At 40.3% G+C, this 21,768-nt stretch overlaps 1 protein-coding gene across 2 annotated transcripts in view; it reads right to left on the bottom strand.

The window, feature by feature from the left end:
* Window positions 1-21,768, bottom strand: part of EPB41L5 (erythrocyte membrane protein band 4.1 like 5) — a 138,102-nt gene that overhangs the window by 108,599 nt on the left and 7,735 nt on the right. For both annotated transcript variants that reach the window (XM_056117671.1, XM_056117672.1), the window contains exons 2-3: window positions 19,932-20,119; window positions 5,440-5,544 (exon numbers count right to left, since the gene is read on the bottom strand). In XM_056117671.1, coding sequence (XP_055973646.1) covers window positions 5,440-5,544; window positions 19,932-20,111 — 285 coding nt within the window. In that variant the 5' untranslated portion in view covers window positions 20,112-20,119. The remainder of the gene's footprint in view (window positions 1-5,439; window positions 5,545-19,931; window positions 20,120-21,768) is intronic.

The raw sequence follows: 21,768 nt of genomic DNA, 5'->3' as shown, positions 1-21,768 counted from the left end.
AGACACTGAGGCACATAAGAATTTTAAGATAAGGGAAACCACTTAGGATTTCAAGAACAATCTGAAGTCTTTGTTAGATAGTCATAACTTAAGTTGATTCATGGTAGGGTCTACTTAGGACTACCTTATAAATATACCATTCAACCCTAATCTGTACTCTACTGTTCAAAGTTACATATTAAACCTAAATCAGAGTTTAGATATTTAGTCTTTTTAAAACAAATATGTATGTATGTGTATATATATATATGTATATATATAGTGTCTAATATCTATGCTTTTAAATAACCCCAAACTCAAAGAAAGCATCAAGCACCTTTTAAAATAAGATTCAGAAACCAGGGGAGTTCAGGGTGACATTCTGGGGAAGGTCTGAGTTCATGTTTGCATACTCTCAAGTCTGTTTTCTTTTATCTCCTCCACATTCCAAGCCCAGGACTGGAAAATTCAGAGCTTAGAGACAGGCACTGATCATATTTCCTTGCACCATGGTCTTTCGGAGTTGAACTTAAATTAGAGATAAAAGTGAGAGCATGCAGACAGATTTCGAATGTCTAATGTGAAACTAATAGGGTTATCTTCCTTTTCTGTATATTAAAAATAAAATAAATCTTCTTTTGATTTCCTACTTTTAAAGTTTGTATAATGAACTGTTCCTTCTTGTTTAAATATATGTATGCATGTATGTGCATATATGTGTATGTGTGGGTGTGTGGTGTATAGGTGTATATGTAATAACTATATATATATACACACACACACACTTAGCACGTTATTTTATGTACTTTTTACTCTCCACTATCTTATTATATTAAATTCTCAGTTAAATTCCACAGTACAATTCAATCTCTGCCGAAAACGAACATTTTACCTTCTCTTTCTAACTCTTATAATTTCTAAATAATTGCATATGCTGGTATTTCTCAAATTACTCAGCAGAGATAAAAATGGGTATCTTTTTAATAAAATTGGTCACTTACTTATCTGGTAGGAATTTTCTACTGTCTAACTAGGAATGTGATGAGGTTTTGCTTTTAATAATCAAATATAAGTCTAGAAAGAGCAGAGTAACTGAGCAACCATTGTTATGTTTTCCATAGCTGTGACCCACTGAAGCCACCAATCTACTGGCACTCACTACCAGCTCTAGAAATGAGCACACTATACAAGCTTGGGTAGGTCTACACAGATAAAAAGTTCATTATATACAGGCTAAAGTCTGTTAGGTTTATCCACAGCGCGCGCGCACACACGCACACGCACACACACACACACACACACACACATGCGCGCGCACACACACACAACATAAGAATCCTAGAGTATTATCTGCCTGACCTCAGTTGTGTGAGGATCTGAAATTTCACCATATTTTTCTCACAGAGCCTGAAATACCTGAATTCTAACGCTGGAATGAGAATTGCTCTCTTTCATTTCCATGATTTTGGATTTGCTATTGAAGGGACCTGCAATTGCAGCCTTAAGGTACCTATTTAGTCATGTTCCACTAGATCTAGATTCTTAAATGAGGATCCAGGACTCCATATAGGGATCATGTAACTGAATGCTGGAGTTGTGAAAAATTTGACAACAACCAATAAAGTCCAAAAATTAATTCAAAATCAAATAAATAATAAGTTCATAGCATTTCTGGCAAGTGCTCTCCTGTGTTTCACTGCATGGGAAAAGGTATCATGTGGAAAAAGTTCAAATAGCACCCTCTAGACAATAAAACATTTTCTAGCCTTTAGCATGAGCCCTTATATCTCTATCTCTGTAGAATGCTTTTCTTTGAGGTATTGATTTTTAACTGTATTTGACTGAAGTATACAATAAAGCAATTAACAGCACAAGTCATTAACCTGTTTACATATATTCATACACTCACATAACCATTGCCAAAAATAAGTCACAGGACTACACTGATATCACCTAAGTGTAATACTCATTTTCTTCTACAAAATAAGATATAAGTAATATGAGGAAGGAGAAGTAGCAGCGTAGCACTTTTCTCCCTTCATTCATCAATTTGCTGGAGTAGGCACCAGTAACATCTCCATTGTGAGACTTGTTGTTACTATTTTTTTTGCATATCGAATACGTCATGGGTAGCCTGCCAGGCTTTGCCATGTGGGCGGGATACTCTAGGTAGCTTGCCAGGCTCTCTGAGAGGAGTGGAGGAATCTAACCCGGGTTGGCCGCGTGTTTGAGGCAAACACCCTACCCGCTGTGCTATTGCTCTGTGCCCATAAGTAGCACTATCTTCCTGTTGTTCATCGATTTGCTAGAGTGGGCCCAGTAACGTCTCCCTGGTGAGACTTGTTACTGTCCTTGGCATACTGAATACATCACGGGTAGCTTGTCAGGCTTTAAAGTACGAGCGAGATACTCTCGGTAGCTTGCTGGGCTCTCGGAGAGGGGCGGAGGTATCGAACCTGGCTTGGTTGGGGCGGCCTCGTGCAAGGCAAATGCCCTACAGTTGTGCTAGGGCTCCAGCCCGCTCATAAGTATATATCATTATTTCCTAAAAGAATGGAAAACAATTTCATGGTATACCGTATTACATGGAGACGTTACTGGAGCCTGCTCGAGCAAATTGATGAACAACGGGAGAACAGTGCTACAGTGCTACCATATTATATGAACTGATATTGAATCATTATAATCAGGTGTGGCCCCAAAACCAAAAAAATTAAAAGCAACTGAGTTCTATGTACTGATTTTATAGCGTGCCACTTTACTATACAGGTTTAGAAGGCTTCTGTAGTCTTTAGGGTTTTCTAAGTATAATATGTCATCTGCAAAAGTGAGCTTTATTTACTTTCATTCTTGATCCTCATAGTACTCTTTCTTGCTTAATTGCCCTGGTAAAGAATTCCAATACAATGCTGAGTAATAGTGGTGAAAGTGGACATCCTATTTTTGTGGCTGATCTGAGAGAAAAGGCTTTCAAGTTTTTCATCACTGAATATGTTAGCTGAGGGTTTACTAAAGACCTTAATTATACTGGAGAAAGTTTCCTCAATACTTATTTTTTGAGACATTTTCTCTTTGTTTTGTTTTTAATCAAGAATAGGTGTTGGATCTTGTCAAATGCTTCCTCCTTATGTACTGATACGATTATGATTTTTACCTTTTCCTATTTTGATAGTGCTATACTGATGGACTTAGAAATTTTTTTTTCTTTAGTTCTTCTTTTCTTCGGTAGGGTTGGGGGGAATACACTCAAAAGTGCTCAGGTTTACTCCTGGCATTGTGCTCAGGGTTCATTCCTGGTGCTGCTAAGCAGACCACATGTGGTGAGGGGGAATGAACCCAGGCAAGCTTTACCAAGGCAAGCACCTTACCCGCTATACTATCTCTCTAGCCCCTATAAAATTCTTTCCTTCTTTATTTTTTGTTTGTTTTTTGTTTTTGGCGCACACCAAACAATGCTCAGGGGTTACAACTCCTAGCTCTGCACTCCGGAACCACTGGCGGTAACCAGGAGACCATATGGAATGCCTGGGATTGAATCAGGGTCTGCTGTATATAAGGCCTACCCACTGGTTTATCACTCTGGTCCCTGTTAGTTAAACTATCTACTTTTCTCTTTTCTGAAACATTATTTAAATCCACAAAACCTAAGTAATTCAGTCTTTTATAAAACCCTAATATAGCAGTGAAAAGTCCAAGTTCTAGATATGATTGAAAACTTTGCCAAGCAGAGGTCACAAACACATGTAAGAGACTTAAATCTTAGCCTACATTCTAAGAACCAGCGGTTCTAAACTTTAATATGCCCAACAACCAATCCAGTAGTTTTTAAAAAGACAACTCAGGGCTGAAACAACAGCATAATATTCTTCCAGGAATTATCTCTGTGGCTCCCAAACAAAAAACAAACAGGAAACAAACAAACAAAAAAACCCTCCAGTGTTATCTAGGCAATCCAACCTCTTTTTTAAAAACTTGATCATCAGGACCTGAGTAACAGTACAGCACGGAAGGCGCTTGCCTTGCACATGGCTGCCCTGGGTTTTATCCCCAGCATCCTATATGGTCTCCCGAGCCTACGAGGATATTGTCTCCTGAGCTTGGCAGGAGTGATCCCTGAGCACAGAGCCAGAAGTCCTGGCACACCACACACACACACACACACACACACACACACACACACGATTCATTACAAAGGCATTTTAAAATTCATCCATAAAGGGGGCTGGAGAGATAGCACAGCGGGCAGGGCGTTTGCCTTGCACATGGTCGACCCGGGTTCGATTCCCAGCATCCGATATGGTCCCCTGAGCACTGTCAGGAGTAACTCCTGAGTGCAGAGCCAGGAGTAATTCCTGTGCATCGCTGGCTGTGACCCCAAAAAGCAAAATAATAATAAAATAAATAAACAAATAAAATTCATCCATAAAGAGTATACAATTTGTATTAGGACCAAAACTTTTTTTCTCCTAAAAAATATTTCAGGTGGCTGAATCAAAAAGTCAAAATTTCAGACCATAGTAAGAAAATCACAAAACAATATGGACACTTCTCAAAAAACTAGAAATTGAGCTCCCATTTGACTCAGCAATACCACTTCTGGGAATATATCCTGGGGGCCCAAAACCACACAGCTGAAACACCATCTGCACTCCTATATTCACTGCAGCATTATTCACCATAACCAGAATCTGGAAACAACCTGAGCACCAAAGAACAGATAAACGGATAAAGAAACTATGGTGCATCTACACAATGGAATACTATGCAGCTGTCAGGAAAAATGAAGTCATGAAATTTGCCTGTAAGTGGATGGACATGGAGAGTATCATGCTGAGTGAAATGAGTGAGAAGGAAAGGGACAGATAGAGAATGACTGTATTCATTCATGGTATATAAAAAACAATATATAGTAGAAGAAGAATATCCATGGCCAGGGAAAATAGGGGTTAGGAGGACTAGTCAATGTTTGGAACTAACCTCAAGTGTGTGGGGGGCTGAAAGTAGGTAAAGAAGAGACCAGTATGACAATAAAAGCTGGGAATGATCACACTGGACAAGATATGAGGGCTAAAAGTAGGTATGGGGCATTCTTGATAACCTTTCAGTATCAATATAGCAAGCCACAAAGCCCAAAAGGAGAGAGGGGGAGATGGAGAGGGAGGGGGACGAAGAGGGAGAGAAAGAAGAGGGACAGGGAGAGAAGAAAAGCACCTGCCATAGAGGCAGGCAGGGGGTGGGGGGTGGACACTGGTACTGGAAAATGTACACTGGTGGAGGGATGGGTGCTGGAATACAGTATGACTGAAATCCAATCATGAACAGATTTGTAATAGTCTACCTCACAGTGATACAATAAAATTTTTTTTAAAAAATCCCAGAAAAAAAATAACATATTAAGACTATGCAACCTAGTGGCACTAACAGCGCATCTAAAATTTTCCATTTCTATCTCCAACTTACCGCCACTTGTGCTGAATCCATAAATCTTAGCCCAAAATAGTCACTTTCAATCAGGTCCAGGTGGTACATAATCTGATCAAACAACTCCTGTCCTTTGGCTTTTTTCTGAAATAAGAAAAATATTATTAAGTGATTTACAAGATCAACAAACCTGAACAAAGATGGCTTTAGTTATACAATATATTTTTACTTTTTCACATTACTTATAATCAGCACAAAGCAGGTTCTGAGTAAGATATTACAGTTTCCAAATAACTTCTTTAAAAAAAAATTTTTAAGGGGCTGAAGAGATAGTGTAACAGGTAGTGCTCTTGCCTTAAACATGGCCAACCTGGGTTCAATCCCCATCACCCCACATGGTCCCCCAGGCCCTGTGAGCAGTGATCCCTGAGCTGAGAAACCAGGGGTAAGCCCTGAAGATCACTGGGTGAGGCCCTAAATCCAAAATAAATAACTAAATAAACAAACAAACAAATAAATAAAATCTATTCTAGGTGCTTTGGTTTATAAAATTATTAATGGTAAGGGTTCATGCATGAACTAAATCCTCCCCCAGAGTCTCAACTTCGCTCCCTGTTTGTATCAGTAATACCCCACATTTTAATCCATCCCCTTTGGTAAGCTTCTTACTGAAGACCAGTTCTCAGTTTCTGTTGCCTAAGGAAACTTGTTATTCCTTTCTCCAAATAAATAAAGTCAAAAGAGAATTTATAATTTGTATTACTTTCTGTCAACCAGCAAATATATTCTGTACATAACAATGTTCCTGTGAAGAACTCTTCTTTGTATAGAAATTTTTTAGAATCACCTCCCCCCGCTTTTACTAGTTTGGTTTTATTGGGGGGGTGGGGTCCACACCTCCACACCTGGCAATATCTCAGGACAGTTCCAGGCTCTGAGTTTGGGGTCATGCCTGGATGTGTTCAGAGGAATGTGTAGTGCCAGCGATGGAACTCAAGCAAAGCATGTGCTCAACTGGTTGAGACATTGCTCCAGACCTAGAGTGCCTACTTCTAAGGTGCCTTATAATGTAACTGGAAACACACGCGCACACACACACACACGCACGCGCGCACACACACACACACACATGCAAGCACACACAAACTTAGAACACCTAAAGTCTAAATCATAAGAAAATAACTACATCTGGCCAACAGATTTTACAGAAAGAGATTAGAATCATTAGATTAGACGAAACAGAATACACTTAAAACTGGAAAAGAAAAGATAAAAACAAAAGCAAAAATGGAATCTAAGAGAGAATAGAGGATAAGAAGAAAACTATTGGGTGTAGGGGAGGACTAGAAAAGAAACTTGTACAGAAGAAGCATTTACAAAGGTATCCCAAATCCTTTTAAAAGATCCGCAAGATCCTAGAATTCTCAAGTACCTCAAGTCAAACAACAATGCAAACATGAATAACATAAGCAGAAAAATCAATCAGGATTATTATGAACCAAAATCTTATTAGATTATATTACACTAGACATTAAAGAATTTTTGCTACAAGCCTACAAAAGAAAGCTACTCATTAATTTTTTTGTTGTTTAGAAGTTTTTTCATAAACACATATTACTTGGGGCCAAAGAGAAAGTACAGAAGGTAAGGCCACTGCCAGGAGTAAGCCCTGAGTATTGCTGGGTGTGGTCCCAAAGCTATATGTATAATTATACATAACTTATATTTAAACTTAAACTAGTGAAGGGGAAAGTATGTAAATTCTGTATACCTGAAACTAATATAATTTTTGTCAATCATACCTGTTAAAAAAATTAATTTTATTTAAAATTTTTGGCTATGGCTGGAGGTACTCACAGCTTACCCCTGACTCCGCACTCAGGGATCACTCCTGGTGGGGTTGGGGGACCATTTGGGGTGCCTGGATCAAACCCAGGTCAACTGTGTAGAAGGCAAGCACTCTAGCTACTGTGCTATCACTCCAATCCCAAATTTTATTTTTTAACATAAACTGGCTTGTCAGATACAACTGACATAAGCAAAAACATTGAGATCCACAATTTTCATATACATAAGCATTTCCACCTTACATAATTTTAAATTATAATGTATTATTTAAGAATAGTTTAACTGGGTTTTTATTTACTATATTGGTTTGTTGGGTCATACCCAGTGGCACTTGTGGGATACTCTTGGTTGGGTATTTAGGAGACCAAGTGGTGCTGAAGATCCACCATGCATATGTTCAAATCCTTTGAACCATCTTCCCAGGCTTAGGTCTTTGTTGTTGCTATTGTTTTGTGGTTTTGGACTTTTGGACCACACCTAGCTGTGCTCAGGATTTACTCCTGGCTATGTGCTCAGGGACCAGCCCTGGCGATAATCAGGGAACCATATGCAGTGTTAAGGATATAAACAGAGTTAGTACTTATGCAAGGTAAGCACTCTACATGCTAGACCACCACCTTGATGGCCCCTGGAGTGGGCTTTTAATAACAATTTCTTTCAACTGACAACTTCATTATTTCAAGTTGTCCTTTGGTAAAAGTTGTAATGGTAAAAGTTGTCCTTTTACCATTTTTAAAACCTTTTTTCTTTTTGATAGAAGGATATATGGATCATAATTTTATTTTCCAGTCAAAACCTTGATTATGTTCCTGATCTTCCCCAACCTTCACTGATTCATTGATTACTGCCTCTATTTCTTTTCTTCACTTGAGGCTGATTTTCTTGACAATTTCTTTTTGGTAGTGTTAAGAAGACACTTTACTTTGGTATTTGATTAAATTTTTGTTTTGGATTTTTATGCTGTATTTCAACAACTCCCAGAAATTCTCAGACTTTATTTTTACCAAAGTACTCAGGGATGACTTCTGGTGGTGCTTGAGGGACCTCATGCAATGCCGGAGATCAAAACCATTACTTGTGTGTGCAAGGCAAGTGAAGTGTCTTACCACTGGTACTATTTTTCTAGCCCTCTGATATGATCATTCTTTCCACATCTTAAAGTGTATATCAATCGTCTATTACCATAGTCTAGATCTGTCTTTCCAACTGAGTTCTTCCTCCAAAAATGCTTCCAAGTGAGACTTTCTAAGGCTTTCTTCTATGTTTGTTTTGAAGGGGTGCGCGGCGGCAGAGGGGAGCAGAGTTAGCAGTGCTCAGGGCTTAATCCTTGCTTTGTGCTCAGGGCTCATTCCTGGCAAGGTCAGGAATAAGGGGTACTGGGGATTGAAACTAGATCAGCTCCGTGCAAGGCAAGCACCCTACCCACCGTACTATCTTGCAGGTTCCTGTTTAACAATATTTTAATTGGGCCTAGGGGTAGTTCATGCTTTGCATGTGTGATTCTACAAGTTTGATCCCTGCAACAGTCACCTTCCCATCTGAGCTAAGAGCAATCATGTCAACACTGCCACGTGGGATGCCTCATGCCACAACCACTACAACCAAGAGCATCACAAGAGTGCAGTCCCTGTGGCTAAGAGAACTGGAGCACCAAACTGTGACTAAGAGGATTGGAGCACCAAACTGTGACTTCAAAATGCTTTGCATATTTTCATTACCATTATTAATTAATGAAACCTTATTGTTTATTCAGCATTTCAGACTTTGCTTTATCTGATAATCTTAATTCATCTAGCATTTTCTTAACTCTTTTGTATTCCATAGGTCTCTTCAATCTGAGATCTTTAATGGCCTTGATTCTGGGAAACAAGTAATAATTCGCTATTTTGTCATTTTACTTCCCTAAATGTCAGTATTAAAAAAGATACACTTGATTATCACAATAAGTTTGGTAATTATGGTTTATTTATCATTTAAAGAATTTGAGGCAGGAGTGGCCGAGATTAGTACCAGGAATTTTGCTCCATGATTTGAAGGCCAGTCACTCGTGCTAGGGAAAAGGAAGCTCAGATAGAGAAGAGAGCACCAAATAAAGGGTGTTGGGAGGATCCTCCCAGGGTAGGAGACATGCTGAAAGTAGACTATAGACCAAACATGATTGCCACTCAATGCCTCCCTTGCAAACCACAGGACCCAAAAGGAGAGAGAGAGAGAGAGAGAGAGAACAAAAGGGAATGCCCTGCCACAGGGGCAGGGTGGGATGGTGGAGATGGGGGGTGGGAGGGATGCTAAGTCTATAACTGTACCTCATGGTGTTTCACTAATAAACAAATAAATAAATAAATAAAAAACTTGGGGCAAAAGTTCAGAAACTGTATAACAATACAAACAGCTAAAAAACAAAAGAAGACAAAACTAGAATTTTAGTTTCACTGGCTCCTAAGTTCAAATTTCCCAATATATACCATACCTATATTTTACCTGCATATCATCTCTCAGATCAATAACCAGATACCCCAATGTTCTGGGGAGGGGGAGGAGCTGGGCCACACCTCAGCAGTACTCAGGTCTTATTCCTGTCTCTGCACTCAGAGATCACTCCTGGCAGAGCTTGGGGAACCATATGGGGTGCTGCGAATCGAACCCAGGTTTGCCATGTGCAAGGTAAGCATCCTGCTCATTATACTATCTCTCCAGCCCAACTTTAAATCACTACTTCATCTTCTAATCTGTTGACAATATTTTCAGTGCCTAGATTCTCTAACCAATTACTCCACTTTTCAAGCATGAGCTGTCATTTTTACACTTTAACATAAGAAATTACCATTTTAGGGGCTGGAGCAATAGCACAGCGGGTAGGGTATTTGCTTTGCATGCAGCCGACCCGCGTTCAATCCCCAGCATCCCATATATTTCCCTGAGCACCGCCAGGGGTAATTCCTGAGCGCAGAGCCAGAAGTAACCCCTGTGCATTGCTGTGTGTGACCCAAAAAGCGAAAATAAATAAATAAATGAATCCCTTAAAAAAATTACCATTTTAGGGTTCAAGGAAATAGTATCAGGGTTTGGGAGCATACCTTGAATGTGCCTGACCTGAGTTCAATCGCTCGTACCACATGATTCCTGGTGAACTATTGGACCTGGCCCTAGAGATGCCCAGCATTGCCAGGGTGACCCTGGTAGTCCCCAGCAAATCAGGAACCAACTGGTACCAGATCATTAGGCCTAGCACTGAACTACTGGCACCTATGGCTAAGTATTCCCAGAAGTGTGGCCTGGCCCCCCACTTGGGAGTATTCCTTGAAAGTCACTTGGGAGTATTCTTCCCTCAAAAAATCTGGGATCCGTGGTGGTGGGAAATGGGCACTGGTGGAGGGATGGGTATTTGATCATTGTATAATTGAAACCCAAGCACAAAATTTGTAAGTCTACAACTGTACCTCATGGTGTCCCACTAATTAAAAAAAAAATCGGCATTTTAAAATATACAATTTTGTACCACTAAATACATCACAATGAGTACAATTATTGCTACTATCCATAATCATTTGCCCAATTCAAAATGAATGACTCCTTCCTTCCCCAAACCCCAACCCCTAGTAACTTATCTCTTTTACTTTCTGTCTGGAAGAATTTGTCTATTGTAACTCATATTAAGTAAAATCATATCATTATTTGTGCTTTTGTGTGTGGCTTATTTCACCTAGCATATGCTTAAAAAGTTTACCCATATTGTAGCAGATTTCAAAATTTCATTCCTTTTCAAAACCAGGTAATGTTTCATTGTATGTACACACCATCCTTTTCATCCCTTCATCTACTGACAGATGTTTGGGCTGCTTATGATTACTATGATTATGACCAGTATATATGAGTTCCTGATTTCAATTCTTCTAGATATATACTTTGTATTAGCAGTGTTCTCCTGTTGTTCATTGATTTGCTCTAGCGGGCCCAGTAATGTCTCCATTTTGAGACTTGTTGCTGTATTTGGCATATTGAATACTTCACGGGTAGCTTGCCAGGCTTTGCCATGCAGGAAAGATACTCTCGGTAGCTTGTCGGGCTCTCCAAGAGGGGTGGAGGAATCAAACCTGACTCTGCCGGGCTGGCTGCGGGCAAGGCAAACGCCCAACCACTGTGCTATCACTACAGACCTTTAGAATATATTAACTCTGTGTTAATCTTTTGGAGGAAATACAAGAGTTTTCAGTAATGGTTTCACTATTTTATACATTCACAACAGCAATTTTGATTATTCCACCTCTTCAACAACATTTAGTATTTTCTGTTAATTTCTAATAATCGCCATTCAAATTAGCATGTAATTTTGACTTTCATTTCTCTATTTTTCTCATACTTCATTGATCATCTGCTTATCTTTGGGGGGAATGTCTTATTAAAGTCCTCTGCTCATTTTTTGCTTCAGTTTTTTTAAACTTATTTCTGTTTTTGAAATTTATTTTATTATTTAAGCACCATGATTTACAAAGTTGTCAATAATAGAGTACTGGGTAGTCAATGTTTCAACTCCAAAAAGTTTCATCACCAATGTTAATGTACCTCCACCAATGATCCAAGGCTCCCTTCCCTCTCTCTACCTACCTCCTTAACAAACTCATCTTTTTTAGTTTATTCTTTCTAGTTTGGGTTACAAGCTTAAATAGTGCTGACTCAGTACACAACTGTGACACATTAATTTTCAATAAAATCAATTCTTAGGGGAAAGTAACCTGGTATTAGACAAACATACTAAATTCTAACACACAAACACAACCTAAGTATATGCACACAAACATTCGTGCACAAACAAACTAAATTCTGACACACAACCTGGAACATACTCACCCATGCAAATCGATTTGGACACATACATACAACCCAGAGAGCACTCACACACACAAACTCAACTATGACAAAAAACAACCTGGAGCACAAATTCAGTTCTGAAACACATAATACACAAACACAATTCTGACACATATACACAACCTAGAGCTCACACACAAACTCAACTCTAACAGACATACATACACAAGTTTGGCATGTTTTAACTGTCCTATATTTCAGACTTTATGCTCTTTTCTTCATGGGTTCATCTGGAAGTTCCTTGGAGAAGGAACAAGCAGTGGTTTGAGCTGGTGAAAGAAAAGTAACCACCTCTTTCAAACCCTATCCATTATCTTCTCTACTTAAGTTTTAAGACCTGAAGCCATAAAATACACAGATCAACAAAGCATGTATCCAAATTAGGAATCAAATACTTCATGTTAATTTAAAATAGGCACTGAAGGGATCTAGGAGATATGTGTAAAAGTCTGGAGTGTAGTATGTATTATGGAAGTCACTATTTCATATGCAGGGTCTTGAGTTTGATCCCAGATGTCTCATGGCCCCCTGAGCACAGTAAAGGTGGCCCTGGTGGCCCACAAGCACCAGTGATATAGAGCAGCACTACACTGGCAAGCCTTAGCACTGAACCATCAGGTCTCCACCTTCAAGCTGAGTTATCATTTGGGAGACGTCTCTCAGACCCAGGGCACCACTGTGGCTCTACCACTCGCCCCCACCCCAACTTCTGCCCCCCAAATAAAGAACTCAGGAGCTGTGGGTTTTACTTTTTTATTGATTGAGGTTCTGTGATTTATAATACTATTAATAATCATTTTCCACGTACATAATTGCAACATCATACCCATCACCAGTATACCCACCTCCCTTCCCACCCCTTCTACCCCACCAACTCAGTTGTATGGATCAGTTCTGCCACTGCATTGCCTTTGGACCTTTGCTGCTACTTTGTTGTGCATCTTTAAGTCCCACATATTGAGAAAGATCATTCTGTATCTATCCCTTTCCTTCTGACTGGTTTCATGCAGCATGATATCCTCTAGTTCCATCCATGTTGCTGCAAATAGGAGATGCAAATTTTACAAGACAAGCTATTTACTATAAAACACTAAACCTTAAATCAAAAGAAATACTGTGGCATTTCCAACGAAAAAAATTAAATCAGTTGTATAGAAATTTCTATCTGATGCCTTGAGTTCACTGAAAGACAATGTCACTGTACTTAGTCTTTAAAATGGGGAGGGGAATGATGCTGGAGAGACAGCATGGTGGATAAGGAGTTTGCCTTGCATACGCCTGTCCAGGGTTCCACTTCCTCCAGCATCCCATCCAGTCCCCTAAGCACTGCCAGGATACTAATTCCTGAGTGCAGAGCTAGAGTAACTCCTAATCATTGCCCTTGTTCCCCCCCCGCCCCCCCCCCCCCCACACACACAAATCTAACAATAACAACATGGGGAAGAGTAGAGGCTTTCAAAACAATTTCTTTATATTGATTTCCCCTGCCCTTTATTATTGCTGTTCCTGCACACACTTGGCTGCAGAGAATATACACTTGGTTGCTACAGAGCTTGGACACATTTCAGCTGTTCTGTTAGCTGCTGAGCTATCCCCAAACACCTGCAGAAAATATTTAAACCCCTGCTCACAGTTCTGAGAGGAAAGCAGGGAAATGGCTACTACTACCGGCATAGATCAATGTGAAAGTCACAATTACTTTTTAAAAATTTTCTTTCCCTTCCCTTCTTCCATTATAGTTGTTCTTTTTTGCAATGACCACGGTTTGCACACATTTGGCTACGATACTCAGGTGCATTTTGAAATCAGTGCTCACCAAGGGTCACATACCTGTTTGGAGTACTCACATGCTTCTCAGCTACAGTGCTCACCTGGGGTCCCACATTTTAGTTGCAATGCTTGCACATGCTTCACTATGGTGCCTGGGATCCTGAACAGCAGAATGACTGGGACTGCACATGAGCATGTGGAATAGGATGGGGACTGAACTTGAGGTTCTGCCTCACACTTGCAACGCAGGTGCTCAATTGCTAGCAAGCCCCCATGAGTGTCCCCTAATTCACTCTACTTAATAATTAATAATCCCGTACATACTTTTTGGTGATAATTTTAACTCCAAAATGGAATTATGGAGTTAAATCAATCTCTATTGACCTTAGTTGTGAGAAATGTGTGTTTCATTCAATATCCAAAATCAATTCTAAATTTCCCAGAATCATACTAGACTGGTTGTGAAACTAAGCCAGAAAGAGAAAATTTTTAATTAATTTTTTAAATTGAAGTATCATAGTATACAGTACTATGGAAGTCACTTTTTTTTGGGGGGGGGTCATTTTGGGTCACACTCTGTGATACTCAAGGGTTACTCCTTGCTCTACACTCAGGAATCACTCCTGGTAGTGCTCAGGGGACAATATGGGATGTCTGGTATCGAGCACGAATTGGCTGCGTGCAAGGCAAATGCCCTACCTGTTGTACTATCACTCAGAAGTGCTTCTGGAAGCCCCGGAAGTCACTATTTTTAAAAGTTGCAGAGCTGCCACATCAATCCCTGCACCAATGGGAAATCCTTTTCATTACAAATTAACATTCCTGAGGGCCCAAAGGAAAAGCTCAGTGGCTTAGAATGCCTGCCTTGCAAGTAAGGTAAGGTAAGGTAAAGGCCCTCCCGTTGATCGTCGATTTGCTCGAGCGGGCCCAGTAACGTCTCCATTGGAGACTTTGTTGTTACTGTGTCTGGCATATCGAATACTCTCGGTAGCTTGCCGGGCTCTCCGAGAGGGGCGGAGGAATCGAACTCGGGTCGGCCATGTTGGCTGCGTGCAAGGCAGACGCCCTACCCGCTGTGCTATCGCTCCAGCCTTGCAAGTATAAGGTCATTAGTTCCACCCCGAGTGCCACCACCACATACACCAAAATGTGATTCTAGCAGCTCTACTCTCTGTGATCATTGGTGTCACAAGGTATTTCTGGCTGTACTGCTGCCAGGTCAGTTTGAGCACAACTAAAGGGCTAAAACCTCTCTCCCCTCAGTGAGTCAAACTAGACAAGCTGACTGAACACCAGTCAGGCAGCCCCTGGAAAGCACCTCTGTAGGGACTGCACTGACCCACAGCAAGCACAATCAGAATGCAAGTGAGCATCACAACTTATGAATGTGAGTTGTGAGCACACACACAAGTTTGAGTTGTGCTTGGTGAGCAAACTAACATGTGAGCACCACACCCAGACATGTGTGCAACTTCTAGTCACTGTAGTATCAATAATAAAGGGGGACAACAACAACATTTAGCATTCCTTTGGCCTATTTTTTTTTTAAGTAGAACAGTTTAGTTCTACTAAATGGACAGGCAATGCCTTTTTTATATCCATGATAACATCGAAAGTTAGTTTTCAAACTCTAAGATTTCACCGGTCATGCTGAAAAGGCAATTGTTCTACTTCTACAAGTCAAATCTAGACCTCTTGGCTTTTCACTGTAATTGTCTACAGGAGAGACTAGGCAGCATTTTGTTGTCTTGGTTAAACACCAAATACACTCTACTGAACATACAAAGCCTAGGAAACCCCTGTCTACCTAAGTCACTCGCTAGTCATCTGTCCTCCCACTTTAAAGTCTAGGGCTATTTCTTATGCACACCATACTACCTTTTTAAAAAGCTCCTTTACAAAGAAATTCTACTTTCCAAGTATGAGCCTCTCTACCAACAAGCTTAAGACTTCATACTTCAAATATTAGGTAATAAGAAACTTCTCACCAGGCCCTTGTACAGCAATTTCAAGTTTTTCCCCCCCACATATCCAATGATATTTTAAAAGAATAGTACACAAAACTCTTGACACAAAGTAAGAAATGACTATGAAAACTATCCTCATAAACTATCACATACTGGAATGTCTGGCAAACCCCAGGAAGTCCTTACAGAAAGAAAATTTAAGTATCTTAAAGTCTTGGGCCCAAGAACTGGTTCAGTGGTTAAAAGCAGCTGCTGTGCCTTGACCTGTTTCCCCTGGCAGCCTGCTGGCCGCCATCCTCCAGAGGCCCAAACAGTCAAGTTTGGGCCCACAGTGACGAGACATGCAGGGACTCACGGGATGGGGGTGGAGCTGGTCCTTTCCTCCCCGTCCCAACGAGACCCCAAGTCGCCACCCACAAACGGCCTCTCTGGTTCCTGATCAAGCTGCTTAACGGCCATGATCCTAGAGACTCAGAAACAAATCTCGGAAATCTGTCCCTCCACCTGTTCCCCCTTGATGGTTTGGTGGCTGCCATCGTCCAGAGGCCATTAGACAGTTAGGTTTGGGCCCTCAGTGACAAGACACACGGGGGCCTCATGGGATTGGGGTGGAGCCGGCCCTTTCCTCCCTGTCCCAACAAGACCCCAAGTAGCTGCCCACGAATGGCCTCTCTGGCTCCTGATCAAACTGCTTAATGGCCATGATCCAAGAGACTCAGGAACAAATCTCGGAACCCAGCAGATTTTGGCAGAAATCCCTCCAGATATAAATGTTAAAATTTCGGAATCCCAAAATTGCGTGGCCACTACTGTAGCCACGCGACATCATATGCTATTCTATAACCAGCAATATAAAACAAATTCTCTACGGTTGCCTTTTCGGCAGATCTGAGTGTTGGGGTAAAATCCCAAATAATAACAGGGGGTCTGGTGTCAAAATATTGAATGTAATCAAAGTAGAGAGAGAGTAATGTGGAAATCACCTGCTCCACAGGTAGGGGGAGGTTGTGGGATGGGGGTATACTGGGGTTTTTGGTGGTGGAGAATGGGCACTGGTGAAGGTACAGGTGTTTCATTGTATGATCGAGACTTAAACCTAAAAGCTCTGTAACTGCTCTCACAGTGATTCAATAAATAAAATTATAAAAAATGAAAATAAAAAAGTAAGGTGGAGTTCATGCCCAATTCAATCAGCCTAATCAGTGGCTGAATAAATAGCAGTACTCCTACATAAGATAAATAAATAAATAAATAAAAATAAATAAATAAAAGCAGCTGCCTTTCTGGGGCTAGACATACAGGTCAGCAGGTATAGTACTTGCTTTGCATGCAGCCAACCCTGGCTCCATATCCAGCAGCATACAGTCCTCCGAGCACCTCCAGGACTAATTGCTAAGTGTAGTGCCAGGAGTAACCCCTGAGCATTGTCCAGTGTGGCCCAAAAAACAATGAAAAATTTTTAAAAAGTAGCTGCCTTTCAAGTGTGAGACTGTGTACTCTATCCCCAGTGTTGTCTTAACTATAATGAGCATAGAACCAGCAACTACTCTTTGGAACACCCCAGCAAACAAACAGAATGTGGATATCCAGAATACTCATATGCGTACATGTAACTAGGGTGATCAACCCCAGCACACACAAGTAAAGATGTATGGCACTGTAGTCAGAAGTACAACTCCTGGAGAGCACATGTGTGAGTCCCCATGAGCCCTAGTGAACACTACAATCAGAATGTGCTTGAGAACAACTAAATATATATGACTCTGGTGAGAATGTGTGCAAGCATCAGAACTGAACTGTGAAACCCCTCATAAGCACCACAACCAAATATGTAACCCACGGAGCAACACAACCAAGTATGTGCAACCCCAGGTGGGTGGAAGGAAGGGAAAAAAGAATGGGAAAGGAGAGGAGAGAAGAGGAGAGGAGGAGAAGGGGAGGGGAGGGGAGGGGAAGGGAGGGGAGGGGATGGGAGAGGAGAGGAGGGAAAAGAATGGAAGGGAACTTTTAGTACCTTAAAATCTTCTAGAACTAAAAGCCCTAAAAATATCCACTCTAACATACAAAGATATTTATATACTGTATTATAACCCAATCAAAACACTTCAAGAAATTGTTTTATTTTTTGGTTACGGAAGACATTAAACCCAGGATCTCACATGCAAGGCAAGTACTCTACTGCTGAGATACACCTGACTCCAGAAAATTCTACATCTTTAATTATAATATAATCCATTATTTTAAAATACATAAGGTACATTCTAGATGATTCAGTTAATCTGAACATTCACATAAACTATTCATTTTCTTAATCTCTCACTTTGAATCAAAGGCCTTACAGAGTTTGTTCAATTACGTATAACAGCAGCACCTATGCCATCCATCACCCCACAGAAAGGTGTGTTTTGATTCCATTTGGGATAAATAAGAATTTGTAGGGAAGGAAAATATTGTGAACACACTAAGAAACTTACATCAAAGTGTATATTTGCAACTTACTGCAAATCTTTTACTACACGATAAAGACATGAAATGGATTTGATGTTGGTGTATAGTTCAGAAAGAAATTCTACTTCCCCCTCTATATAGTGTCCCCTTCCTTCATAAACGAGGTCTATAAGGAAACACTAACATCTAAATATACTGAACTGGGGTGTGGGAGTTGGATGCAAGGGCTAGAGTACATGTTTTGCAAACTCCTTTACCACATAGTTCCCTGAGCACTGCCATGTGTGCCTTTCACACCAAAACAAAAAATATTTATATAGGATTGTTCCATGCTGTGAGTCAACGATGTACCGGTAACTGCAATAGAAAGCTACCTAAAACCTGGATATAATTATAACATTTTTGTAAAGATTACAGTAATGAAAAAAAAACTACCCTACAAACTACTTACTGAAAAAGCAAGAAGCAAAAAGTCAGAGCTGAAAAATGTGAAGAAGCCCCATTTTTTCACTTTGACAAAAAGTCTGCAAACATACCAAACTGACAAAGGAAGTACTTATTTTGAAGAAAATAAATATACTGAGATACAGTAAAACATAGAGAAGTCTTACTATAAACATATAAGCATTTCTTTGGGGAAATATGAAAGGGACCTTCTCAAGAAGCGCCTAGTGACTCCAGGGACCACTCCTGGAGCCACCTTACCAAAAAGTCAGCAGTTTAATGCTAAGCCTGGTGTTATGACACTGCTGTGGCCTGGCAGTGCTCAGGGTGTACCAGGCAGTACTCACAGCAGTGCTCACAGTCCAGCCCTACACTCAGCAGTTTTGGGGGTTGAGCCACTCAGCACCAGAAACTGAACTCAAGTTCTTGCACATGCTAGCCCTTTGTGCTCTCTCTCTCTCCAAGCCCCATGTTAAGTGTTATTATCACTCTCAAAGAGTTTCACTGCTTTAACTGATCAGCAAAGATGATGACAAAACCACTAGATCACACTAGAAACTACCATCACAAAGAATACACACACAAGTTACTCAAACCAACCATGCATGCAGTTCAGTGGCAGAAGACATGCTTCGTATGAATGGGGTCCTGAGTTTGATCACCAGCAATAATTATTGAACAACAACAACAAAAGACTCATGCCAAAAATGCTTTATCATTTAAAGCCATTGTTTCCCAAAGTGGGTGATACTACCTTCCTCGGAAGTGTCCTAGAAAGATGATCCAGGTCAACAGAACTGGGGAGAGCATTGTCTGTTGAAGGTAGATTTCAGTGTCTGTATACATCTGTATGTGTATGAGGTGCAGAGGGGGGAAAAGGGGAGCCTGCAGATAGGGAAAGGCAGGCAACAACAGGTCTGCTGAGTAGTTATCTTCTGAATAGGGGGAGGTAGGCCAAATAAGTTTGGGAACCTCTGATTTAAAGGGCTTAGTAATACTACTAATTTCAGAGAAATACTATCATTCCAGGTCCCTCAGATTACCTCATCCTGTATATGAATGATACAATGTCTGAACCATACTGACCTACATTCTAATTCCCCAAGAGGTTAGCAGTTACCCTAGAAAGCTCAAATGAAGACAGTCCCCGCATAAAGAATTTACAGGTCAGCAAGAATCACATACCGGCAAGTCCACACTAACATCTGTTCCATCCAGAAGGGACACACGACATGTGATGATGGACTTCGCATCTCCAGCTGCAGGAATGTGCGTAGAAGCTCTCTGAGCTTCCCGGAGTCGTTCCTTCTCAGCATGTTTACGCATAGACCGCCGCCCAAGAGTTCTCCGGAAGAAGCGCAGCATTTTTGCCACTACAAAGCCAGAGAAAAAAAAGATTTCATCAGAAGACTTCCACAATTTCCAAATAATGGGATTTAGTAAATATGCTACTAAAATAAGCTCCTGATCAACTGTTTTTTGGGGGGGGGAAATAAAACTAAAATAAAACTAGCTCCTTTAAGTCAAAAAATTTTATAAATATTTTAAAATAAAGTTGAGCTATATCGCCTAGAGCATTTGGTAGCTTATTGACCTAATTTATAAGGAGCTAATCTAGCAGTAGAGGGTAATCATTTTGAAGTTCAGCAAATCTTTGGGGTTAATAAATTATATGTCCATTAGTTTTAAGTATCTTTCAACATAAAATAAGATGCTAAGGTATCCTTATGATCAGCATCTTAAGAGTTTATTTTTGGGCTTTAGTTTTTGAGGCAACCCAGCATTGCTCAGGTACTCTTCCTGGGTTGGAGCTCAGAGGTTGCTCCTGGCAGTGCTAGGGACCATGCACGGCCTGGGAGCAAACCAAGACCTCCCTTGGGACTGAAGAGATAGTACAGAGAATAAGGCAATTGCCTTGCATGTGGCAGACCAGGATTCAAACACTGGCACTCCTGTTACATTTCCCTGAGCAAAGCCAAGAGTGATCTCTGAATGCAAAACAAAGAGTAAGCAAGCCCTGAACACTGATGGGTTTAAGCAAGCCCTGAGAATCACTGGGTGTATCCTTCCCACCAAAAAAAAAAACAAAAAAACAAAAAAAAAACACACACAAACAAAAATACTCAGCTAAGAATTTTGTCATAGTATTCATAAACACTAAATAATTATGTAACTGTAGCCATAAAGTTTAAGTGAAAGGAGATGTACAACTGAAGTGGCAAGAGAGCTAATTTCTCATCTTGTCAACTCAAATTCAAAGCTAATTCCTAAAAGTGAAAAATCAAAAAATAGCAGTAAAAGCATGTTATTTATGATTCTGGAGTCAACCACTCCCCACTACTCTGAGCATATAACAAATTTCCTCTATATACAATGGAGTGCTCTCCTCTCCCATTGCTACACACACACACACACACACACACACACACACACACACACACCCCACAAACCAAATTTCCTATTTAAAATGAGAAAGTGGCTGAGGGAGACAGTACAGGTGGTTAAGGCACCTGCTTTTCATTTAATTAACTCTAGTTTCATCAACAATACAACATATGGTCCCGAGCACCGTAAAAGAGTGATCCCAGAGCATAAAATCTGAAGCAAGTCCTGAGCAAAGCCAGGAATGGCACAAAACCAAAAAGGAAATTAGTAAAACTTAACAAAATAAAATATGGAAAGTAGCTGTGGCTGCCTGGAGGAGGGAACGAAATTCAGGAAAGAACTGTTTTCAAAAGGGCTGTAAAACTCCACTAGTGACATTTATAAAAATCATTAAATTACAAGATAATTTAAAAATTAAAAATAAGTGAACTTTAAATTAAATATTGTGCACATATCACAAGTATGTGAAGTGTATGTATGGATATGGCTACCTAATTAGGTAAACTAATTAGGTAAAAATACCACAATATTTCTCAATTATATGTTCATCTGCTTAAATCCTAAAAATAACTAGTTATAAGCCCTCTCACAAAATCTGGCCCCAATCTCTTTCTCTCCAGGTGTCTTTTTTTGTTTG

This window comes from Sorex fumeus, unplaced genomic scaffold (genome assembly GCF_029834395.1).
Source record: "Sorex fumeus unplaced genomic scaffold, SorFum_2.1 ptg000035l, whole genome shotgun sequence".
In the NCBI taxonomy this organism is placed as follows: domain Eukaryota; kingdom Metazoa; phylum Chordata; class Mammalia; order Eulipotyphla; family Soricidae; genus Sorex; species Sorex fumeus.
Note: the sequence above shows the minus strand (reverse complement) of the source record. Positions and strands in the feature narration are given on the sequence as shown.